Source organism: Solea senegalensis, linkage group LG17 (genome assembly GCF_019176455.1).
Source record: "Solea senegalensis isolate Sse05_10M linkage group LG17, IFAPA_SoseM_1, whole genome shotgun sequence".
Taxonomy (NCBI): Eukaryota; Metazoa; Chordata; class Actinopteri; order Pleuronectiformes; family Soleidae; genus Solea; species Solea senegalensis.
This window is the reverse complement of record NC_058037.1, coordinates 17,701,297-17,727,803: the sequence shown is the minus strand read 5'-3', so window position 1 is coordinate 17,727,803 and position 26,507 is coordinate 17,701,297. Positions and strand designations below refer to the sequence as shown.

General features: G+C 38.9%; 1 protein-coding gene across 1 annotated transcript in view; it reads right to left on the bottom strand.

Moving 5' to 3' along the window:
- Positions 1–413: 413 nt before the first annotated feature.
- Positions 414–26,507, bottom strand: part of lama2 (laminin, alpha 2) — a 182,816-nt gene continuing 156,722 nt past the window's right edge. Inside the window, exons 48-73 of the mRNA XM_044049818.1 lie at positions 25,417–25,713; positions 24,739–24,882; positions 21,945–22,078; positions 20,790–20,949; positions 20,566–20,690; positions 20,195–20,357; positions 19,795–19,939; positions 19,511–19,649; positions 19,188–19,199; positions 18,526–18,646; positions 16,521–16,676; positions 15,777–15,830; positions 12,172–12,323; positions 11,658–11,834; positions 9,918–10,110; positions 7,561–7,647; positions 4,604–4,716; positions 3,885–3,978; positions 3,403–3,498; positions 3,096–3,176; positions 2,921–2,998; positions 2,711–2,789; positions 2,493–2,624; positions 2,170–2,300; positions 1,572–1,791; positions 414–901 (exon numbers count right to left, since the gene is read on the bottom strand). Of these exons, the coding sequence (XP_043905753.1) occupies positions 741–901; positions 1,572–1,791; positions 2,170–2,300; positions 2,493–2,624; positions 2,711–2,789; positions 2,921–2,998; positions 3,096–3,176; positions 3,403–3,498; positions 3,885–3,978; positions 4,604–4,716; positions 7,561–7,647; positions 9,918–10,110; positions 11,658–11,834; positions 12,172–12,323; positions 15,777–15,830; positions 16,521–16,676; positions 18,526–18,646; positions 19,188–19,199; positions 19,511–19,649; positions 19,795–19,939; positions 20,195–20,357; positions 20,566–20,690; positions 20,790–20,949; positions 21,945–22,078; positions 24,739–24,882; positions 25,417–25,713 (3,444 nt within the window). The 3' untranslated portion in view covers positions 414–740. The remainder of the gene's footprint in view (positions 902–1,571; positions 1,792–2,169; positions 2,301–2,492; positions 2,625–2,710; positions 2,790–2,920; positions 2,999–3,095; positions 3,177–3,402; positions 3,499–3,884; positions 3,979–4,603; positions 4,717–7,560; positions 7,648–9,917; positions 10,111–11,657; positions 11,835–12,171; positions 12,324–15,776; positions 15,831–16,520; positions 16,677–18,525; positions 18,647–19,187; positions 19,200–19,510; positions 19,650–19,794; positions 19,940–20,194; positions 20,358–20,565; positions 20,691–20,789; positions 20,950–21,944; positions 22,079–24,738; positions 24,883–25,416; positions 25,714–26,507) is intronic.

The window sequence follows — 26,507 nt, the reverse complement described above, 5'->3', positions numbered from 1 at the left end:
TTCAGGGATAAAAGGAGGACAGGACAAATGTGTGCGACGCAATATCAAAAAGTATATTTCAGAGAAAGAAAAAAAAAAGCTTCTCACTTATAGATTATTTTAGCCACACCATGCCGAATAAGCCGTAAACCTTTTACATTTTTGGCCACGGAAGGGAGAACAAAACCTCAGATTTTCCTACTGATAATAAAATTGTGGAATGTTACTTGCTTACATGTGGTAGCTGGCACATGTAAGGACTTCAGATTGTGTGTTTAAGAAGGACAAACGCAGAAAAATCAAAGACATATACAACATCGTCTTTCATTCATGAACAAAATGTCAGATCTTGAAGACTTTCGGTTTTTTAATGAGCGCCTGCAGTCACAGCACAGGTCAAAGCTCCTTTCACAAAAACACTGTGAGGCTTTAGATTGTAGCCATTATAGATTTATTGAACTGGTCTCACATTGTACAAAATGTTAGAAGAACAATTCTTAGTCTTGCTTTATAGAAACTGCGCAGGGAGACATTTTAGTTACTTTGAAAAGAAGCAGGTACTTGCAATGTCCATATGTTTTTGGCTTGTAGTTTAACCCAAAGGAATTGTGAGGTTTAAAAACATAATTTAATCATAGAAGGGGGTCACTTTTATATTAAAAATCTGCCTGTTGCCTCTTCAAAGACAAGATGTTCACAGATGTGTGTGTTGGATTAGTGGAAACAAAAGGAGGCGGATCATTATGATCAGTTAGTACCGGTTAGGCTGCCACAGCAGGACAGGAGAGAGGCTGCACTCCTTTAATCTCCAGAGCCTTGTTGAAGTGCACCTCCATGGTTTTAGAAGCCTTGGTGATCCTAAGGTTCCTCATGCAACCACCGAAGGACGTGCTGGTCGAAAGAGCTGCCTGACGAACTCCACCTGAAAGTAAGAAATGACGCAACATAACATTTTGAATCTTCCATGTTGAGCAGTGATATAATGTACATGTACATTTATGGTCTAGTGGTGTGAGCGCAACAAATGGGCGACTCTGTTCACCTATCCTTTATTTGCCAAGCATGCTAGTGAACTACAGAGGCTTTCACAACTTTCTCCTTCTCAGTTTGTTTGTTAGTGTAGAGGCATCCTTTGTTTACATAGTTGAATGCAGATTGCATTTCGGTTCAGGCTGCTGGAGGAAGAGATAAGTACATATTTGGGGCTTGTTCTAATGTTACAAAAAACAAACTTTATTTTTTTAGTTTACTTTGTTATGGACCTTTTCCATTTGGGATGTGGTTCTTTTTTTAGAACTTGCTTTAGCAAAGTTTCAAGAAAGTCACCAGACTCATCTCACCTTGCTAATTGTTGAACATACCCACATTTTCAAGATTGTTAAGTATTTTAAACTGATCTACAGTTCGGCATTGTTTGCTATGACTCTTCCAGTGGAACCTCGCCAGGGCAGGTACTATCGCTAATGGAAAAGGGGCGATAATAGTAAGTAATGGGAAACGATACCAAACCAAGTGGAGTTGTGCCGGAAGTGTATGTAGGACCTGTGATTGGCTTCCATTTTAAAATAAAGTGTGCTAGAAGGCGGTCATACTTGGATATCCTCCCACGTAGATGGGGTCGTTGGTGTCGCAGGTGTTGGAGCGTGCATTCGGACTCTCCGCTTGGCTCTGCTTCCCGTCGACCACCAGCTCCGCCCTGTGGCGGTTTTTGTTGGCAGTGACAGAGTGCCACTCGCCGTCGCAGAAGCCCTCTCCCTCGGGCATGTGCTCAGCTGTGAATCGGCCAGCTCCGTTGTCAACATGGAAGAGCAGCTACAGGGAGGAGAAGGGACATGAGCAGTTATCATCAGTCTACAGCATTAATAACAATATTAGTAACATGTTCATATGTCTGTGCGTGGCTGGGTTAGCTTGTAATTTACTAGAGTGTCAAAGGGGAGTTCTGAACAACGTTAGTGTGGCTCTGTCCACAACTTAATCTGTAATATCTCACTGTTTTATGAGAAAGATTATTTATTGGATGGCAGCACAAATTACAATAACTTTTCACGAGACAGCTATTCATGCTGCTGGCTGTTGCTTCAATATTTGATTGGTATTGATTTTCTCTCCTGACGTCCTCCGACTGAAAACAAATAAATGTGTTATTGACACAAATGTCAAAATCTTTCTTAAAGCACTATTACGTACCTTGCCCTCGACGATTTCTAGTCCGATTCCATCGTTGGCTTGGTTACTGATGGCCAAAAGAACTCCGTTGGTTCTGCTTGTTCTGAACTCTAATTCTATTGACACGTCCAGACCAACTCTGTAGGAAGCGACTGCACAAAGGACGAGAGAGGAGGTTCAGTTTTACTGAAGAATGTGTCGCTAATATCTTCCAAACCTGGTCTGGACTTTACACTAGATGATACATTAAGTCTTGTTAAATGCATGCATTATGATATGTGGTTAGCATTTATTCCAGAAATACAGAAAATTCCCAGTATGTATGCAAAAGTTACCAATCTCACCTGCTTTCAGGAAGCCAGTGCCTTCAAAGTAGGTGCCCGTCTCCGTAGCAACAAAGCATCTTCCTACCATTTGACTAGCGGTGGGTGTGGCCATGTCCAGTTTAAAGTCTTCGATGGCGGCCTCAGAGCGACCTGGACAAGGACAGTTATTGACAGTGTTGTGAATGTTGCATAACTTTTATCTTGCCTGAGGAACAACATCAACATGAGTCATTTACCTGGAGTGGCTGGCTTCGTGCTCACGGCACCTCCCACCATTTTCAGGTTACGGATGCATCCGTTGATACTATAGAGAATCTGAAAACAGGAAAAGGAGAGGGTGTGAACATTTCAGATCAATTTCAAACAGTGTCCACAGTAGCTGCTGCAGATATTATCACTATCTTGAGGAAATAAAAAGTAGGTTGTGTATGTATCTGTGTTCTTACTGGTCCGATTCTCCTGGTTGTATAGTTTTGAGGTAATCCACCAACGTACAGTATTCCCACCACGTCCAACAAGTCAGCCTGACAAAAACACACACGATTAAAACCATCCAACATGTGTTTTAATAAAAATTATCTGCGCGTACGTGTGTCAATATAAAAAAACTCATTGTCAAACCTTTTTAGGACTGATCATCTGTTTACTGTATCGTCCATCAACCATGAGAAGACCTCTCTGCTTGTTACGACTCACACGGATCTGAGGAAACAAGAGAAGCAAAGAGTTGGAGAATATAATGTACTAAACTGTGCAAACCTACTCTCGGATTCTGGTTTTGGACTAGGAATAATCTGGACAATCTGTTTTCACTACTGTGATTGTTACTACATGTTTTTTTTTTTTAAATGAAAATCGACTGCCTGGTACGGCCCACAATGAGGATAAATTAAGTTGTGTTGAATATTTAATCATTAAATCATATTACCTTGTGCCAGTTCCCATCGTTGATGGAGAAGGGAACGCAGCCAGAAATGTTCCCATGGCCGAGATCATAACCAAGACAAACCTGTCCGTCCTTGATCTGCAGGAAGAGCGAGAGACGTTACAAACAAAAGATCTTTTACAAATGAATCAAGCTTTAGAGGAAAAAAACACATGTTTATATTGCATTTTTATGACTACAACTAGACTTTTAAAATACAGTACACATGTAGACATGTGAGCCTGACTAAAATGGCACTACTTCAAATTTCTTAAAGTCAGACTAACACACAGTATACTGTGTAACAACAAATAATGTTCAAAATGCTAACAAATAGCCGCAAGCTAAACCATAAATCGCTCGATATTAAATTACAGTGGCGTAATGCCACCTCGCCTAACTGACGTGGACACACTGAATAAAAAAACCCCCAATTGAGCGTTGTATCGACTGTATGTAAAAGTACTGAGTGGGTGGACAGATACCTGTATGGTCACAAAATCAGCATGGTTGATTCTCGCCATGTAGAGAACGAGCCCAGACTCCTCCTTTGTCCTCAGCTCAAACTCTAATATAAGCCTGACACACATATGGAAACACAAGCGTTAAACATTCGCTATAATAAGGTTGTTTTCATGTCTGAAATTGGTGAACATCCACCAAGTGGACACCCAACACCCAAAATCTTTGGGTAACATACTGCTGCTTTTCAGTTCATCCATTAGTAAAGCTGGTGGATCAACACAGAGAAACTATTTTCTTGTCCAGTCTGTATCGTACACTATGTCCTCATTTTTCCTCGTAGTGTATCGAGGGCTGGTCCAGTCAAAGTGTTCACCCTTTTGACACATTCTCACTCGTTCAATCAAACATAAATCCCTGGGTTTTACACAGCCATACATCTGTCTTGTGAGAAATCTGATCCTGTCTTAGCTATCCCTCACTCAACTTGTGTTTTCCTTCAATTATTTACAACATCGGCCCATGGTGTGGGATCCAAGGAAGAAACAAAACAACATACCCACACATCCACAGTGTTTAAAATTCTGCGTGTTCTGAGTGAAAACACTATTTGCCTCTTGGCATTTCTATTGCATTCCTTCGGTCACTTCAGTGTTGATACCTTTAAGACAAATGCAGCATAAACATACCCTAAAATACAGCGCTAGAAGCGATACAACAATTTAAAAACAAGAGCATTCACCTCTCTCTGACTTTGGCGTCATCAAAGGCGAAGCTCATGTGGCTGTTCCTGGTGAGTCCAAACTGATAGGCCTTCTCGAGCGCTGTCGGGGCCACAGCTGATGCACATGAATCCTGGAGAGTGGACATAACATGTCAGTTCCACTGACAGGGTTTCACCACATTGCTCCTATTGCCTCTTGTCAACAGGAACCTTAACACCAGAGCAGAACATACGTCAATCAAACTAATAAGGTCTCTGTCTATGATGTGCAGGGAGCTGGAGGGGCGGCTGCTCACAAAGGAAGTCACCGGTTAGTCCTTTAAAATGGAAGGTGAAGAATTAGGTAAATAAAAATAAATAGAAAAATGAATCAAGTCAATTAAGATTACTGTAAAAAAAATGTTTTACTGTTTACTGTAATAGCAGTATTATAAATGAATATGAAAGCCTCGTTAGTCTGCTCAGCATTTCAAATACTTTCAATTAAAAACAAATCTGACTGTGATCATACTTCTCATTTTAATAATTCCTGCTCCACATTTAATTTCATCTAAACCAAACAGCAGTAACAAGAGTCTGACTCTTGTTTGGTCTGGGTTTTATTCTCAGCAGGGTAAATAAAATCACTGGTACTTTGTGCTCTTCCCAGCACGCAGTTCCACCAGAGACCACAAGGTGTTAGTGTTGTAATGCATGTCAAGTCATCTCTGGTGAAAGAGTCTCTCTTCCACTGGCCTCTGCTGCATTCCTCCCCTCACTTATACCCCTTCTTCTACATGTACTCCTCCTTTTTTTCTCATTTATGTTGTCCTCCCATCTGCTATTACGCTCCTGACCTTTCCAGTCCTTTATTCTCATTTACTTCTTTACTTCCTACTCTCTTTGATAGTAACTCCTTCTCTGTTCTTCATTGAAACTCCTCTCCCTTCATCATCTTTTCTCCTCTATTCTTTAATATCCCATTTTCTACTCCCATCAGCTATTTTCATTGCTCTTCTTTACTGTCCTCTCAAACCCGTGTCCTCTCCCCTCCAATCTTTTATTTTTATTTTCACCTTTCCTGTACTCCTGTCCCCTCCTTCCCCTTTTTCTTTGTTGATGTTTCTCCTCTTCCACTTCTTACAAATCGTTTTCTAATTTTCTCTCCCTCTCACCTAGTGTCTCCTGCTTTAAATGTAAAAAATTCTCATTTTCTCCCCCATTCTTCCTTCTCCTTTTGTATTCCCCAACATTCATATTTTACTCTTTTCCAATTGTGTTTACTTTTCATTTGTTTTGTCCTGCTTTATGACCTCCTGTATCACTCCTCCACCTCTTTCATTCACTCGTTTCCCATTCCCACACAGAAACATTGGCAGCGTTAAATCCACTCTGAAATAATGTTAAATTAACCATTTGAGTATTAAAGTCACACTAAAAGAGTTAAATGTTACACTATTACAGTGCATTTAATCAGAACTGGTGTTAAATCAACTATTTTACTGTGTAGATGTTCTTAACCCCCCCTAATGTTTATTCATTCTTCTCACCTTGTGTTTTGACATTTTTATACCTAGCTGCATTTCTTGGTCTTCCCTTTTGCTTTTTTCCCTATCATCCCCTCATATCTCTTCTTTCTCTCCTCAGCTAAACTACTTTGTATTATACTCCACTAACTCCACCAATCCTCTCCTTTATACGTGTCTTTTTATTCTTCTGTTCCCTAACTTCCTCCCTTATGAGTGTGTATGTTTGTCTCAATCTCCTCTCTCTCCTCTTGTTCTCTTTCAGGTAAAGACATTCCTCACACCGTGACCTTGCTTTGTTACAGCTGACACTCACCTCTTATCGTGCTCTGTCCTCATACCTGCTCAACCCCTCTTTTTCCCTGTCTTTCTCCTTTTCTCTCCGTCTAACAAAAGGAACACGTCACTTGCTCAGAAGCCCTTTCCTTCCATCTTCTTTAATTCTTTGCCCACTTCCTCTCCTCCGTATTTCCATTAAGCCAACAAAAGGCAAGTGCCACTCTGTTCAGAAAGACTCTCCGCTCTTCCTCCATGGCTGCACATTTTCTTTCTGTCCTCTAACCTCTTTCATCCACCTCTTCCTCCCTCCCTTTCTCTCATCCCCCCTGAGTCTTTCCATTAAGCCAACAATGGGAAAACCATCTTCCATTGAGACCGGCTAGTCTTTGGTTGGAGGTCACACCAACACAATTTAGTTGGTAGTTTTTGTATGAGTGTGAGTGTATGAAGGTACAGACAAGACTGTGTTTGTGTGTGTCGTAGAGGTGCCACCACTCAAAGTCCACGCTCTGCTGATTGTGTAGAAGTGAGAGAGGAATGCTTTTCTGCTCAACTCATAACCCATTTACAGGCTTGTACCTTAAGCTCACGTCATCACTTAATCCAGAAGAAGCGGGCATCTCTGAGCTCAATCTACAGAGTTACAGTCACGGGTTAAAGGGCAAAGCGTCTGAAAAGATATAACTGTGATGTGGGTCAGCAAGAGTCTCAACACTTCAACACAAGAGTACTCAATGCTTAGGGTTCTCTTTACTCATCATAAGTGATGCCATGACCTCTTGTACTAAGCAGGTAACCCATGGCTGCTCAAGTAGAGCTGGTCAGCAACTGTAAAAATGTTAAGTATGTACTTAGTTTTATCATCATTCAGCACTTGACCTGCAGTGTCACTGCTTCGGTTCTTTCTCTGCGCCTTCAACGATAGACCGCAGATAATGATTTCGCTACAAACGACCTTAAATATCTCTGTTCACCTTCTGTCAAACACCAAAAAGCAGGTAGACAACAATTTGCAAGTGGCTAACTGGTGAATGGAGGCCATTGGACGGCACTTTAGAGTACAGGAGCTGGAGATACAACAATGACAACAGGCGAGTATGTTCGTATGGTGGCCAGAAATAATATCCGCCCCAAAAAGAGCTCAAATTTGAGGTCAGAGTTTAATACCCGTGTGTGTGTGTGCGTGTATACCAAGTCAGCCCTGGGGTCCAGTTTGGCAGTGGTCTGGGCTGTAGCAGCGGTGGGTGTAGCAGCAGGAGGGGCAGGGGGCGTGGCCTCCTGCGGGTCAGCAGTCAGGGAGTCAGAAGGAAGTGGATTAGTGGCAGCCACGCAGCCAAACATGGCAGCAGTGAAAAGCACACATGAGCATGACGGGCCATGATGTTCAGAAGATGAAATGTCAAAGATGCTGAAGTAAGTAAAGACTTGTAGACTTGTTGAAGCGTAATAGCTATGACAGACACTTCATGATTGTATAAAACAGACTCTTGTTTGGTTCCCTTGTTTTACTCGGACCATGATACATTGCTGCTCTGTAAAGAAGTGACAACCCGTTTTCAGTTTTCCAAAAAATTCTACATTTTAAAGCAGAGAATCTTTATTTGTCAATGATGATTTTCCATGAGCCAGGATTTAAAAGGCTAGTGAGAGGCAGTTGTGACAACACCAATGAAAAAAGTAAAATGTCACACTTTTATAGTCCTAACAGAACTTGTTCAAGCTGACCTCTAAACTGATGCTCACAACTCTCTGGAAAATCACGATTCATGAGTGGAGACTATTTTGACAGAGGAGAGGGAGAAGCCTCATTCTTCAAGCACATGCTAAGGCTGTTGTTTATTGTCAACTATAATTACTTCTTCACTTGAAGCAATATCCCTTACTGGTGATGAAAACACATCACAACTTCCACAAACTATGAGTGGAGCTCTGTCACTTCATCCAGCCTCACAACACTTCAAAAATAGAAATAAAAATATATTAATTAGCCAACAACAGTGGTTCCCGAAAGGGTCCTGTGGGCGTCTTGTGGATGGGCCTCAGGTTGCTACATGATCTATGTATTTCTATGTTTATTGTATATTTTTAACCACATTTTATCTGATGAATCAACATGGCAAGTGCTAAACTAATCAATTTAATTTAAAATAAAATACAGTTATGCTTGAGCAGAAACTACGCCGTTATTCCAGCAATGAAATTACTACTGGGGGGAAAAAGCAGAGGAAAAATTAAGGGATAAAAAATGTTGTGGATTAAAAACCTCTGAAAACTACAGCGCTATGTAAAAAATATTATTTTTTAAAAAAAAGGCTTGTTATAAAGCAATTAAGCCTAGCAACACAAAAAATAACAAAAAAAACCCCATTGAATATTGAAATAAACAGCTTATATTTACACCCTAGTTAGTGTTTCAATTTTACATATAAACATGAATTAATTTTTTTTATGTATATATATATATGTTGTTAAAGTTAAGGGAATTTCACTTGAATAAGAACAGCTTAGAATAATTTAACTAACATAGGCAGGACTTCTCTGTAGTATAAAACTGTGATGTTGGATTAAAAAAGCTAAAGAAAATATCTACTTTTCTTTACATTGAAGTATGGTGTATTCTGGTTTTAAAATAATTCTACTTGAATAGTCAATAATATTCACAGTAGACGTGAAAAACAAAATGTGACTTATAAAGATAGTTTCCTTGCTCACAGGGTCTGAAATAAGCTCCCATTTTCACTTAAACTGTGGTTGGGACTAAAAAACTGTGACTTTACACAGACTGGGTTCTATATCACGGAGCAGATGAACTTCCAGCTCATAAAGCAACAAACCACAGAGTTATGGCTACGCTGGCAAAGCTCTTTGGCTCTGTGCTTCATGATCAATGTCCTTTAAGAGGCGTAGTTTAGCAGGTAACTGGGTAACTGATAACCTATGACTGCTGTAGGACCTGTAATATATTAAATATACGAAATATATCTTGACTATTAGATACAAGTATGAAAATGAATGACTTGCTGCCTGCCACCGTCCTAGCATACAGTGGCTAAACGTTAGCCCAGAGTGTTTTGGCACCTGCAGGCTCATAAAGCATAAACGGCATGCACAGTTAGAGTTGCGTAGTGGCTCTGCACTGTACGACAAGCTGCCAGAGGAAGAGTTTAGTAGCTCAAGGCTAAAGGGACTATAAAGAAAAGTTAATGGGCTGTACAACTGCTGTATGATGAAACGCTAAGCTAACACGGCGAGGCCACGGCTGCATTTCATCAGAGGGAAATGGGAGTGTGTTTGTGTGAGCATGTGTGAATGTGAGAGAATAAGAGCATGTTGGAGTGAGGCATGTGTGCACTTAACATGAGTGCATATTAGTACAGTATGTCCATTTAACTGTGTTCTTTCCATGTACAAGTGATAAATACACGTGTCAACAGCTTTAAACTAGGATGCAAAATAAAAAAATTTAAAATGTGCATTGTGTTATGTCCACAAGAAAACCAATACCAGTGGTGTTCTTGTGTTTTCCCATGTTAATATTGGCCACTTACAGCAGGAGGCTCTAGAGGTGGGGTTGGGGTCAGTGGAGGACGATGTGGCTCCTCCTGCTTCTCCTCTTGCTTCTCCTCCTTTTCATCCTTTTCTTCCTCTGGCAGAGGAGGTAGAAGTGGTTCGGGGGCGAGACTGGGACACTGGCCGATTTCAGCATTCTCGAAAGACACGGGCTGGGAGAAGTCTGAGAGGCTGCAAGGTGGACAGGCAATTATTTTTACCATTAAACTGTTTAGCCAACACTGACTGACTGTGCTAAAACATGGCTTAAACTCCACATTTAGAAAAACAACAGAATGGTTTTATGTAAGAGTTGAACTGAGGAGATCAATACATCTGTCGCTTTAGAAATTAGTGCAACAACACAAGGACATAGTCAGTCACCATCTACCACTTTATCCTCCACCAGAGGGTCGCGGGGGGTGCTGTGCCAATCTCAGCTACATCGGGCGATAGGCGGGGTACACCCTGGACAGTTCACCAGTCCAACAAGGACATAGTTTCACAATTAAATATTTTTTTATTTAACCCTAACCCATGTTGCAACTTTCTACTTGTGAGTGAACACTATGCAATATATATTATTAGTGAATATAAACCTAAACTTAATATAAATGAATACATTTGTTTCACGTTCAGTTGCATGGTCATAGGTGAGGGCTACAGTGCACTGACAGGGTTTCTATTATTTAGTATTCTATTATATTAGTATGACCATGTGAAGGTGACATGACATATAATGAGATCTATTTGCAGTAAATTAATAGAATAGACTTGGACACATACTGACAGACAGGTGAAGTTACAGCTGCGGGAGTGAAAGGGTTGAAATGAGGTGCGCGATAATAAACAGACATGAACATAAACACTCACAGAGATAAGAGAGGAGTGTAATATGAGTTATGAGTGTTTTTATGATGTCAGACAGCTCTATTACTGTTGTTCCAGCACAAAGAGACATCCGCTTTATGATTACAATCATCAAAAACAGCATCATCATGACCTCCGGCAATCATTAAATACGTTTAAACCCAACCGTATATGGAGGTCTATATCGAGTCCGTCGTCCACTGCCAGCAATCGTAACCGGACGATCATTAGAACAAAAAGCTACAGCTGTTGTGTCAGTATTGCTACTGAAGGTTTAAGGTCAACATATTAAATTACTGGTAAAGGAACGTGAAGTGAAGTGCCTCAGTGTCAGCGGCTAAGATCCAAAACAGAAAGTTGATTGTTTATTTGCTGCACATTTATCTTCCTGTGATAGCGCACTGAAAATAAATCAGTACATTCCTTTAAATTATTTTGTGATCAGATCACAGTAAAGCCTGAGAGAGGTGTGGAATCTTTTTGTCAACAAAGGTATCAAGTTTTGGAGATGCACTGCAACAGTTTGGAGTTAATAAAGACAATATTATAACTGCCTGTTTAAATTAATAGACAACTACACTGGATGTGGTCCCAGTCAGGGCCATTTTCTCCAGTACTCGGGTTTCCTCTCACATGTCCAAAAACATGCAGAGGTTAATTGGACACTCTGTCCGTAGGGGTGAGTGTGTGAGTGAATGGATGTTCGCCTCTTTATGTTGGCCCTGACCGTGAATCGACTGGCGACCTGTCCAGTGTGTGTGTCCGGCCTTTTGCCCTATGTCAGCTGGGATTGGCACCAGCAGCCCTGCGACCCTCATGGAGAGGATAAAGTGGTAGACAATGGAATGGTAAGACTGGATGTTACGTACATTGAGTTGACCATAAGGTTCCAAATGCAACCTTGGAATGGGACGTTGACTCTGTTGGATGTCTGCTCCACTTCTACAGAAATACCACCCAGGAAGATGCGCTGCAAGCTTATAGGTTGATCGCTTGGAAGTGTTGCCTCCCTCTTGGCCTCCTCATCAACCTGGACTGCAAATGATCTGGTAATAAACAAACATATATATGTATTATATTGATATTGAGATATATACATAGTACATTCATATATATAACTATATATATGTATATATATATATACACATACATATGTATATATCTCAACAGTTGTGTCACAGTAACTTCAGAGGACATTGCACTCGCTTACAAAATGTCCTTGTTTCCACCATTCCTCCGAACACGTCTAATATTATTGTGACTTATTTTCTTCCACATAAGGAAGGCAGGTCTCCATAATGCGAGGATTAAATCCCCAGAACATGAGTTAACACCAAAGAATAAATACATAAATACAAAACGAGCAGACACACAAACACCGACCTGCCAGCCAGCCGCTCTATGCGCAGTGAGTGCTCCTTCCCATCATTCAGTATGCCTTGCTCAGGTCGCCTGATGACACGACGTGGACTATGGTGGCCCGTGAAAACCAAAACCTCCAGAGAGCCTTTGTTCAGCATGACAGAGAGGTAGGGCTGCAGGAGTCACAGATAAAGTTTATTAGCTGCACAAATCTGTACAGCCAAACTACTCTCAGGACACAGAGGGACAGAAAACATGAAATTGAGAAGGAAAAGTTCATAAAGGTGTGCAAGAGAAGGGTTGTGAATATAGAAACTATATAGACCATACAACAGTGAATCCAAACACTGCTCATTTTTTGGGTCCCCAAACAAATTTGCACAACTTTCCCAACCTTTCATAGTTAAGATTTATGTGTAAAGGCTTTAAATAATATGTATAAAATTGCATTCTAATTTATTTCCCAAACATCTTTTATAAATTATTATTTTACCAATTTAAAATATTAGATTAGATATGGCTGTAAATTAGTAGCTACATTATGCACAAATACAACTTAAGAAATTAAGTGAAGAGATAAGAAAGGACACTTAAAGGACATTCAAGGATCCTTAAGAACATTGTAATGTTGAGTAGATGTGGATGTAATCTACACCCATGTTAAAGTACAAATTTATTTGGTGTATAACCAAGAAAACTTTGTTGAACTAGATTAATAAATAATAAAAGGGCATTAATAATAAATGTTTACTTGCATCAAAATGATTTATCAAACAAGAAATGGGCTTGTTTCATACTATTGGTAATAATGCTGTGCTTGACTTCAACTCTCCATCCATGTCACAATTATGAGAGGGAAAAGGAGCGCTGGGAGAAAAGAGAAAGGACGTGAAAAGGCAAACACGGGAGGAAAGACAGAAGCGCAAAGAAACGGTAAAATGGAAAGTGGGAGGTTGATGTGGGGGTATATGAAGAGAAACTGGGGGGAAATGAAAGAGGCAGGAGAAGGGAGAGCAGAGTGGAAAGGATAACAAGAGATGAGAGGAATGGAGAGGAGAGGATAATAGGGGGAAGAGATGAGAGGGCAGAGAGCAAAACAGAGAGACAGAGACGGGGAGAGAGAGACGGAGGAAGAGAGAGGCAGGCAGAGAGGTGCTAGAGAGCAGTGGTGCAGGGTCAGGCTAATTTGAATTTTAATTCACTGTGTGCCAGAGGGCGAAGTGGGAGACAATTTACCACCTGAAAATGGAATTTCAATTTGAGGTCGGGGACAAATTGAACTGAGATGTAGCTACAACATGCCTCTCGCTTCGCTGTCTCGCGCACACACACGCACTTTCACACACAGATACAGAGGCACGCACACACACATGGGGCACAGTTGCAAACACGTGTCGCACATGCAGACACATGAACTCACACGTACACACAAGTTTATATAGTGAAAGGAAAATGAACAAAGACATGCCTACAGATACAAACACATGTATACAAGCACAAAAGCAAACATGGAGCAGGCTGTGGAGCTAACGTGCATACTAACACCTTTACATGCTCTAAGCAATGTTCATGACAAAGATAATCATGTGGGCCTACACTTCACACAAAAACACACACACACACACACACACACTTCTGCTACCTTCAATATTCTGGTTTTAACGTTTATTCATGTATGATTACTCTTTGGTTCTAGGTTATTCGACTGTCCCTGGCAACAAATTGTAAAAGTTGAATATATCCAGTTTTGTGAACACACTAAAGTACATCTTGTTGAGATATAATAACAGCAACTTAACATAAAAACACTGGTTTCTCATTTTGGTCTACTGGTTTAAGTGATTTACATTTTTTTTTTTTTAAACATTCTGACTTCACTTTTCCTGATTTAAAAGACTAAACCATTCCATTATTAAAATAATCAGCAGTGGAACTAATTGGCGATAAACCTGCAGCCATTATAAAACCCTTGATTGGCTGTTTTTTTTTCAGATTAGGTAACATCATAAAAGGTGAACCTCTTCAAATCAATGCTACAAATTGGTTATCTTCAAACATCAACTGCATATATATATATATATATATATATATCTAAAGGCTTAAATCTCCACAATCTTTTTTGCTTGTTGAACTTATGCTTAGCGTTTCAAGCTCTTAAATCTTCTCGATAAAAGTACTGCAGCTACAGCAGCAATTAGCATTTCCTTTTATCTGGGCAGAGGCAGAAACTAGGTGCTTTTTACGGAGGATGTGGAGACTTTCAAACTCACGTCTTCTTAGAACTGCTCTTGGATCATTTATGTTCTCTATTTATGGAAATTTCTCCATAAAATCTGTTGTTTCCTTTCTCTTATCTTTTTATCTGCCCTTCTTTTTCCGACTGTGCTCCATTATTTCGGCTTCCTTTATTCTGCAACATGCTTCTTCCTCTTTCCTCCCCCTTGTTTTAATTCACTATTCTGTCTCCTATCACACCGTCCCCATCTTTGCATTTTTACCCCTCTTCCCTCATTTCTCTTAAGCTCTGCTTTCTCTCCTCTACCCTTCCTTTCACCTCTAAACCTTCCTCTTCATCCCTCTATCCTTTTGTCTCCTGTCTCAGTTCCTGTCCCTCTCTGAAACATCCATTAGTCAGGGCCAAGTTGAGTTGATGGTGTTTTTAACCGCGCTTAACCTTTCTCCTCACACACATACGCACACACGCCCCGCCTGCCAGAATAGTTAGCAAAAATAGATCTATGTGCCCAACAACCAGTGATGATGGATAAGCTGGAGGTAACCTCTGTACCCTCTTTCTCACACACATTCATGTACACACTCACATAAACATGACTCCACAGCAACATCTACATAGGCTTGAGCTACAGCTGGGTTGGAACATGCATGCACATATTTCTGAGGTAGACACTGTGTGACCTCGCACTTACTGCACCTCTTTACATTTTGAATAATCAAATGAATTTAAAATTGAAGATCAAAAAGTCACTTTCTCTGCATTCATTTGATTCCTAGTCAAAAACACACTAGTGAGAGTTGCTTTACATTGTTAACATGGACTAAAAAAAGCGTTGTGAACGGCAAATGACACAATTTTAACTGTGATACAAATGTGATTAATCACGATTATCTAGCGACATTCTGCAATTAAGAAACAATTAATCTTTGGACAGCCCTGATTTCTTTATTGATCAGGAAGAAAAATACCTCAAGAGTGTGTGTGTGTGTGCATGTGTGAGTGAGCAAGAGAGGGAGTTAGGGAGATTGTTTTTAGCTGTAAGAAAATCTAATCAGCCTAACTGCCAACAAAACTCAAATCTCATTAATATGCACTTATGGAAACTTCACTCACTTAGAAGAAAGATGCTTGTGTGTGTGTGTGCTTTTACGTGTTTTTTGTATGGTCAGCTAAAAGCTAACTGCTATACTATTGATTAACAGCCACACGGTGTCTTTGTCTTGTGCATCTGTAAACCGTTAGAACCTAGTGTGTGTGTGTGTGTGTGCATGCATAAACGACAATCCATTTAGTCCAGTCGCCAACAAATGCAAATCTCATTAATATGCACTCATGAAAATGTCAATCACTTAAAAAAGTGGGACAGTGCTTTGGTGTGAGATGAACCCACCTCTCCTGACTGCCTGCGTCTCCTCGTAGAGCTGAGGAAGTTTGTGTTACGAGCCTGTGGTGGAAAGATAAATCAAATCATTAATATAAAAAAGGACAAACAATTTATATTTAGAGATCCAATAGGTTCCCAAACATTTTTTAGAAAGGCACTGATACACGTAATTGTCTTCCATTTGCATGATAAGATATATTGAGGTAAAAGACTTTATTTAAAACATAATTTAGGATTTTTTGTTTGTTTAGTGTTGTTTTTTAGTTAATGTGTGTGCCAAAAGACAGCAAATTAAAGGTTTGGAATGTTGCTAAGATTGTTGCTGGAATGTGTTAATCCTAAGATGTTCGGTTAGTTTTGTTTTTGTTTTGCAAGACCTTGATGTCGTCTCATCCTCTTCTGCAATTACGTAAAATTTTAATAGAGTATAGAAACCCATTCCAAAAAAAATAGTATCTCATTCTATATATTCAGTATAATGCAGGTTTGACAACCACGGCAAAAACTTTCTTGTAAAGAGAAGTTTATTTAACAACGCTGAGAAAAATGTTTTTATAAAATAATGACTTAATGTTTTGGTTTAAACTAAGCAATTATTTTAATTACCATATTATTGTTATTGAAATTAATACTAAGCATATCTCCACTCAAATCAAAGCTTGATGTTTAAAGTTCATCTGTGCATTATAGTATGTAATTATATACTAAACTGAGTTCAACCTATAATAAATAAAACAGATGTAAGAGAACCTTTAGGCCGATTGGTGAGGCTCCGCCTACAGCGAGCAGTATGGTCCCAGTGTCTTCCAGAGTGCTAAATGACAGGCTGATCTCTGTGCCGACGGCCAACGAAAATCCACCCAGCTCCATGTATCCTGGCTTAGAGAAGCTGACCGTGTACAGGTTCTGTGAAACACAGAATAAAATAGCTAGTTTAAGTTTAAACATAATTTATCACACATCAATAAATAGATCAGGACTGTCCACAGTAGGGCAGTAAAAACTGATAACAAAAGCACCTCACAATATTTTTTAAATTTTTGCCAGAAACATAAAGCAAAAATGTGTTATTTAATGATGTTAAAGCTAAATAAAACTTAAATTAAGGATCCTGGGATCCAATTACAATACAAAGGTGTTTTTCCTTGGCGCATGAAGTTTAAATTTTGGCCATCAAATAGAATAGAATAGATCAAATGTGATTAAAAAAAACTGAAAACTGTGACAAAACAATATGATTTATATATAAAAATATCAAAATCATAATGATGATTTAGTCGAGTCAAGGTTTTTGCTCAAAAAGAGACAATGAGAGGAAAATAAGTTTTTATTAAAAGTTCCAAAGTAGAAATACTTTGACTCACAGTGACACAAAGAGGCTAATCTTTGAAGCATCGCAGAGTGGTTGTTAAAGGACAATAGGACACAGAGAGACCTTCGAGTTACACGCACATGCTCAACCTTGAACCTGTATAATCCTTCACACAATCGTTATACAGTCAATAAGCATGGTGCAAATTTGTATGCATGACTGGCAGGCGTGTATATAAATCATGACTGATGAATGGCTTGCGCTGCTTTGAAAAACACCTTTGTGAAAGTGTATGTATTTATGTTTATGAGGACGAGTGGAGCAAAAATAAAGATAAAGTGTCTTGAATTGTTCCACGTGTCTTCTTTAAGCTCTATTCAGAGTATGAGCATAGACGCAAGAAATGCCTTTGTTGCATTTGTGATTTTTCAGCATCTCTTACCGACATTATTTAAATGGTACAACTCATTTGAGTATTCACCTAGTACCATCAACAGCAACTCTATACTATACATAAAACTGGAAACATGTACAGTTCATACACAGTTGTATTTTTGAGAGTATACTTGACTTAAGCACACAATTTTATGGTCCTCTCTACTTTGTATTTGGAACACACTCGAGAGTGTATGATTGTTGATACATTTGAAATCATTTTATACACTTCTTGAGAGCCTCACTATCATACTCTTCACTCGCATGTCTCCTCTTTACATTTCACTCTGATGGATAAGTCATACCTAAATCTGAATAGCAGCTCCTTGATCTCAGTCAATGCTAAGGTGAATGAACGAACATTCAAGAACAAAAATAGACTGTGCAGTTACTTCTAAACTTGTAAACTATGGCCTGCACCTCACACACAGCTCTTTCCACAAATCCACTGAACACAAAAGATCAGCTTTGGTACTGTGATGAAGTAGCAATAATTTCTTTTCTTTTTTTTTTTACAGAATATGCTGAAGCTCAGAGCCAAAGGAACAAAGATTTGTAGACTTTATATCAGGATTGTGAAAATTAACACCATCAACATTTTAAGTGTGTGGGGGGAATTAAAAAGAAAAGAGTTGTGATATTTGACGTGTTAAGGGAGTGTGCTCACAAAAACAGAAGAAGAAATGTGTGTAAAAAAGGATGAGGAATAAAAGGATAGTTAACATTTTGTAGTGACTTAAATTAATGAAAGAAGTCAGCTAAATTTGATCATCTAAAAGATAAAGATTATCTAAAGATAACCTGGAGGCATTATGCCGCTATTATGCAGTAGATAGATGCTGAACTAAAGGCATTGTATGCTCTAATGACTCCATCAATATATAGACTAGAAACATTAAATAGCAAACAGCACTGCATTGAGAATACAGTACAAAAATTAAAGTGGACATATCTACGTGATATAACGTATCATTAGATATAAAACTTTGACTACATTTTCACTCTTACCTCTACATTACATCCTTTAGTGACCCCAGTATAATCTGAACTGCTGAGGAGATTATACGGCGTTCTGGAGACCTCAATCTCCCGCAGACAGCCCGCATACCGCTTCAGAGTGACCTCTGACCTATTAGAAAAGATAAAATAATTTTAGTAAAGTGTCCACATAGGTGGAGATACTGAAACAACTTCATGGGCTTGCTTGTCTCTCAGCTGTGTAGTATGTGCTGAATTACAGCAGCAGTGAAGCTATTGCATCACGTATCCAGAAGCAGAGTGACGGCTACAAAAAGAATAATCTGAATATGGTGTTTGTCCATATTTATTCATTTAGGTTTATTATAATCATTTCATAGAATGTATGTTAAAGTAATGTCAAAATTTGTTTAGGAATTAATATCCAAGAGAAAAGAAAAAATGTCCATATGGCAGAGCCTTAAATTAAGTTTTATCTGAACAGGCAAACGTCAAATTCAGATTTGTAAGAGGACAGATTAAGTGCCTTTCTAGCCACCAGGTGGAAGAGCAGGAGCCTTCGCGGGCCAGCCAACATACAAACAAAATGCATTCAGCGCGAGCTTTACAGTGTCATGAGCGAGTGGAGGCCTCATGCAGAGGGAGGTTTACTAGGCGCCTCATTATGACACTTATTTTTGTCATATATTTACCTGGCTGTCATGCTGTTAAGAAAAAAACAAGACATTAAATCATTAGCACACTTCGCTTAACAGTTTCATTTTAAGTATTCAGGGTTTTTTTTTGTAGTTGGTTACATTGGGTTGTGAAGCTGCTGATTGAGCAACTTAATTAAATAATACTTATTTAAGTACTTATTTAAGCTGTGGAGTAAATATGTTTCACATGAGGACATACCACGAACCTAACTTAAAAACAAAGTACACCAAAAAATAAACAAAACAAACAATATCATGTGAATATCTCTTCTGTGAGAGGGTGTCTAATGAGGGCAAATGGGCATTAGTGTAAGTACCTGTAGTTCCCAATTGTGGGCAGCCCTCCAAAATAGATTTTCTGGTGTTCCTTGAGGTTCAGACCTGTAGCTGAACCCTGTGATGTGGCTACTATCTTCTCCTCAGCACTGCTGTTAATATCCACTATAGTCACAGTGGCTTTGAAAAAAACAAAAAAAACAAAAAACATTACAGAGACATAAATTCATAACAAAATGTGCATGAAAAATAATACATGTGCGTTGCCCTTTGACATCCTTGTTTCAATAATTCATAACCCAACTATCTGATCATTTGTCCTGACCTTGTTTCTTGTTCCTCGACATGGTGAGGGATTTCCAGCTTCCGTCGTTGTGGCGGATAGATGATATGGCACTGCCAACCCCTGACCCGAGGTCAAAGTTGACTTTCACCTTGCCCTCTGTAAGTGCGAGGGACATGAAGTCCTTCTGCACACAGTAAACAGTCAGGGAAACAGTAATTTGTGGTAATACCAGCAACAGCAATACCACTGAAGTAATAACTACAAAAATCAACATAGCCTTAAGAGTAAATTGCGTCTGAACACTGTCCAAATTTTCTGACAATGTATATTAATTTATCCCAAAAGAATTTAGTCTTAAAGTATTGACTTGTACTTTCCCCCTGGGATCTTAATCCCAAAATTACAGTTTAATAACCAACTTGCTTTTCTGCAAACATACCATATCTTCAGTAGCCAGATACATGAGCAGGGCTTCAGAGGAGAAAGTGCGGAACTTAAAGGTGATGGTGGAAATATTGGGGTTCCACCTGGTGGGTCGTCCCACTGCGGCGTAGCCTTCACCGTCCAGCTGGACTATTCCCTCACTGTTGGAGCTCTGGGGGCTGTAAAAAAAAAACAAAAAAAAACAGGCCTTTTTTATTACTCGTTTGCTTTTCATCTTACCATCATATTTGAAATAATATATGACAAAGTGCCAGCAGGATTGGGTTTTCTAACACAACACCATATTATAGCTAAATGTATAGAATAATGATTATATAACATCTTTTCTTTACAGTGTATATCTAACAATAGTGTTGGCACACATACCTGACAGCACATCCTTTACAGTCTCCCTGTCTGTCTCTATAGTTCCACAGTCCAATGGGTTTACTATCCAGGAAGGTCTCCCCCATGCAGCCTGTGAATGTTGTTGTTCTCACTGCATCTGCTTTCTAAAAAAAAAAAATAATAATAATAAACAATAAAAAAAAAATCTACTGAGAGGTTTTTTTTTTCTGCTGTTACATACAAACACAGAGACGGAGAGATACCTTGACAGTGCCGAGTATCCCTCCTACGAACAGGTAGGCGTTCTGGTCGACGTCCAGGATGGAGTAGGACGTGGGTGAGTTGGCGCTCGCTGGGGTCGGCATCATACCAGCCATGGAGCCTTCCAGTGGATACACTGATATGGTACCATTCAACCCATTACTGGAAACAGAGGGAGGGGAGGAGGAGTGAGGTTGATGTTATTTTGTTTATGATTCTGCATTTCCTGGAAGACATTTACACTGACTCGAGAAGTTGGACGTACTTGGAATAAGCTCTAATTAAGTCTTGGTGATGATGAATGATAGAAACACAATGTGGAACCTCTGAGCTGTATGATGAGATTAATCTCCCACCTCGGAGTTTGTTTTTCGAAGCAAAGCAGGAGCAGCATTTCTGCTCCGTTTCTGCAGGGGAACATTTTTAAGACTGATAGCCTGTGCGATCCCAATGGAAAACACCACTGGGAAATCTCTGGGATGGAAATGTATGCTGCAGGTGTGATGTCTGCTTGGTGTGAATGGGTGTTGTGTTGGATGGTCTATAAAGCACCATGTCAGCCTTCACTGAGGGAAACTGGAACTGCTCGATTACACTGTATCTACGTAATGATGTGCCATGGGCTGACAAGGCTGCAAACTCTTGATTTCCCATGTGAAGCAACATGTTTTCTTCAGCAATACAGAAGAGATGGATATAGATGATGTGACGTCCCATTGGTTGCTAGTTAGGTTTACGTTTATGCTTTTTAGATAAGGTTATAGTGAGAGCCAGGCAGACTAATCTAAACAACACTCCCTGAACAAAACTACACAAAAAGTAAGCAACAAGTCCTTAGAATGTAAACCTCTTATTCACATACAGTGCTGGAGAATGTTGTAAGTGTTCACAAACATTCTAAGCCCTGCTGTTGTAAAACCCTTGGGGGATATACACATGTATACAAAATGTATGTTAACACAGAAATTGTGTGTCTTTATCTCTTTCGTATTTTAAAATCAAAATATGAATAAAAAAGAACAAAAATCTGCCCAAAAGTTCAGCTTTCAAAAATGAGTGTGTATCGTACTGGAAGCACGTTTTAAGATTTTCCATACATACCCGATAGAACAAAATTTGCAATATAATGTATGTGTATGCATGTGCACGTTTCTTACCGATATGCCTCTATTCTGTGCCAGTTCCCATCATGGATGGTGTGATGGGGATATTCGACCCTCCCCACACCTGAACCCATGTCCCAAAGGAAATTCACCTTCCCCTTACGCATCTCCAAGGCCAAGAAATCAACCTGAGATAGTGAGAAGACCAGAGTAAAAAAGCTTAATTCAACTGGAGGGAGACACAAATACAAGGACAGATAAGAACACATACTGTGGATGTACTATTTATTTTTTTTTTTATTAAGTTTTCCTATATCTAGAAGTTTAGTCCAACATGCCTGTAAGGCATGGAGTTAAGAATTTGAGCACCACAAACAATCCACACAAAGCAAATGTTTCATCAAACTAAGGTGCATTTTTAACAAATAATAATAAGTTTATAATAATACAGTGCTTTACAGCAACACACAATAACATGTTTAAAGATAAATACTTTTGTGTAAGTTGATCATCTGAAAATGAACATGCTCAGAGTCAAGTAAATGAAGATCAGGATTCCACAACTAAAATATCCAGTCTACGACATTTAAACTGTATTTTGCTGCACGTGATAGAGAATGATTAATTCTTGGCACAACCCGATAGTTATACAGCAACCCTGATCCTGACAGTGATTCAAAATGACACGATTGTCCAAAATCTCTCTTCAAAGAGCCTCACAGAGTGTGTATCACGGAGGGAATAGTAAAAGAGTTAACAGTAAAGTGATTTCACACCCAGCTCTGATTTATTCTGAGGGTACAAAGGCGGACATTTTCTCCATCTGTCTCTGTAAGTGGATTTTCACAGAATCTTGCTGTATTTTGATTAATGATCTTATTATTTATGTATGAGCCGAAAAAAATTAATAAGAGAATTTTGGGCATATGCTCTCATCTTGATGCCGCCTCTGAAGTGTACACTCGTACAGGATTATTATTCAAATAGCATTATGCACAGTTAGAGATTATTAGGGAGTCACATCTGAAGACACAAATGACACACATACACAAACAGGTACGCACACTCCATCTCTCTTGTCTCTCCGGGGTAATGGTGATTATTCATGAGCACAGATCACAGGGCAGTATTGTTTTCATTCAACTCGCATTACACTCTATTAATGACCCACACATATTGCATGCACACACACACACACGCGCGCACGCACACACACACACAGTCATTCAGTGTCTAAATGATTTGTTTAATATGGCAATAATTAATACTTCTTGACATGGACTCAGCGACGCCCCCAAAAACACCACACTGTTGGTTTAAGGTAGTGCTGCTAATCCAACAGCGTGTGTATACATGAATACTTGTGCGTGTCCTAAAAAGCAGCAGCAATTAACAACAAGTTTATGTTGCTATCTGCTTTAGCCTGATTTCCCCTGAGAAATCACAGCTTTGCTTCGTCTGACAGGGAAGTCTTGAACAGGCAGGCAGGCATGTGTGTGCATGTCTCACTGACTGATACTCTAATTGTGTAGAATTCTGTTTGAATAGTAATGCCGTGTGTGTAGCCTTGTGCTAGTATATTAGTGGGGTAAGGTGGAGCTCAATACACTTATGGGGACAACATGCTAAATTTCACAGGTTTGAATAGCTGTATGAGGGATTAGATGTGGTTTTACAATAACTGTTGTATTATGAGTTGCACAGGAACTCAGGAGTGCATGAGTACCTTCAATTATAGCATGACAAAAATATGTGTGTGTGTACATGTACTACTTGTAGTACTACACGTACTACAAGTAGTTCTCAAGGAGCCCAAAACATGGGACTAATATTGCAGAACCTTATTTCTGAGGAGCTGGTTAAGTTTAGGACTACAATTTATATTGAATTAAGGTTAGACTTTAACTGGTTATAGTTAAGAAAAGTATAACACTTTGTTTAGGCTGTCCAGATGAACATTATTCAATGAAGTGTCCTAAGAAGAATAGAAGAACCTGTGTGTGTGTATACACTTTGGCATTTTCAAGTGTGATGAATGCAACACAATATATAGCACTTCCATGTTATATTAAATGTGATTAATGCTTTAATATGAAATATTAAAAAAAAGGTAAACTGTCAACTGGGCTTGTCAGCAATAAGACCAGAGCCATATATACTGCACAGTTCGACTGTATTTTTCTGCAGCCCTGTAAAAGACGTATTAGTCATCATAACACATTGAATAAATGTTAATATATAGCAATACATCATTATTATGATAAAAGTGCATGTTGCTGAAAATGTAGATGAGGACAAAAAACAACTCTAAATGATATCTAAAGGTCTCATAATATACATGATAATCCACAGGTGAGAAAACCGTTTCATTTGCTTGTGTGGCTATTAATGGGTTCAAACTCACAACATGGTTTGTGAATAAGGCAAGAAAGAGGAGGATATCATATCAACAGGAACTTGTGTGATGCACTTTTATTGAACATTACACATATACTCTTAGGCTCTAAGCCAATGGTGTCTAATATCCATAGATTTTTTTGAGCTGAAAAATATGTTGGTGTCATAAAATGTAGTTCAAGCCAGACAAAAAAAAAGTTTCAAACTTATTTCAGGGTAAACACAGTAAACTTAAGGTGGCAGAGACCATTAACTTTGCTGTTATGTCTCTCTCTCCATTCATTTAGACATGAAATTGGTCCTACTATCCAAGATAACTGCCCAGAGTGTTTCTACCATCACTGATTTATCAACAAATCTGAAGAAAAACTTTCTGTTAGCCTTACTAACGGTATCTATCCATTCAAGCTAGTTGTAGGTGAGCAAATAAATGAATAACTAGTGTACTTACAAATTTGGCTGATCCCAAGTAGAAGAGGAGGTTATCAGGTGTTGTGGTTTTAACGTGAAGGACGATGGTGTTGTACCTGCCCTTCCTGATATCAGGGCGGTAACTACGGAGACAGTCACCACCTGATGACACCGACACTTTGATCTAGAAAATTAAAAAAAAAAAAAAAAAAGTTTAACATATTTGGAAACGACTTTCAATTGTTTAGTATTTTAGCTTACATGTATCTTATATGCACTAAAAGACATTAAAAACCTTGTTTCAGGTCAGTCTGGAGTCTGTGCTGCCGACGTCTTTGCACCATCACAGAATTTAAAAGATTTAATACATCCTATCTGAAACTTTCACAAAGTTGCTACGACCTTTTTGAATTAATAATGTGGCAGAAGAACTACTGCATTTTAAAAGGCGCCCATTTTATTTAAACAAAAGATTACAGTAATTATTTTTAGAGAAATATTAAATATGTACTACCACAAAAAAAAATTCTTACTTTACTTCATAAAAGGGAGGCTTAAATAAGGGGAAAGACACTTCTGTGAGAAGGGTTGTGATGTAATTTGAGCAGTGAAATTTTTTGAAAAAAATTCAAAAAGTAAAACACTGTCAAATTGTTATTGATGGTATGATTGACTCTTTAAATATGAGTCGAATATCAGAGTGCTAGTGGCAGCTTACAGAGTTGGCTTGTTTCCTGGCTTGGTTGATCAGTTCCTTGATTTGCGAGATGTTTCGCTTCAAGTTGTCCTGCAGCTTTTTGATTGGCTGCAGCTTCTCCAGCAACCTATCAGCTTCGTCCTCTAAATCCTTCACTTTAGCTCCTGCAGCGTGGACTGAGAGCAGAGGGAGATAAAGTACAGCAGTGACACAGAACAGCACAGCAGTTGATACCATTAATGCTACACAGTATATTACAGCGGAGAGCGCAACAAGCGAGCGTGTGAAGAATGTGGAAAGGGTGACCAATAATAGCAGCTGGAAAGATCATTGACATTACTCAGAAGAGAAGAAATATGGAGGCAGAGAAGGATAGCTGGGCGAAGCCAATAAGAGACGAACCATTTATTAGTGCAGCTGAGCATTCAAAGAAAACATTTCCTTCACTATTTACGATTATAAAATTGCAAAGGCTTGATACTGGAAAAGATAGAAATTAAGATAAGGAATGAGATAAAAAAAAAAAAAAACGTTCCATGCTTTGCAGTGTGCAGAGCTCTCATGCTCTAGCAGGGCAGAGCAGAACAGAGGCATTATTATTAGAAGCAATTACTGTTTACTAGATAGATATTAAACATGGTCGTTAAATTAATGGGTGGTGCTCCAATACTGTTGTTAAAAATCATATCATACCGGCACAAATTACTTCGCTATGATGTTAACTAATCATGTGAAATTGCAACTAAATCATTGTAAGGGTTCCTGCCTTTAAATACTCAGAAACATGTAGTAAGTATGTGGTAATTACAACATTGTATTGGTACACCACTGATAGTAAATAGTACTTATATTGAGGTGAGTGAAGTATACATACTGATTGCTGTAGGGATTGAAAAAAAGAGAGACAGAGAGAAGAAATGTCAGATTTGGGTTGAAGTTATAATAATTTTGAAATGTATGTGGCTCTGAGAAAAGACTCCAAAGAGTCGGTAAGAAATTACGGTAAATCAGGCTATTGTTAGATTGAAAATTAGATTATGGATTGATTACAAGTAAAAACAATTAATAATAAACTTATTTTCATTACCATGTGTATTATAAATAGGGGATCA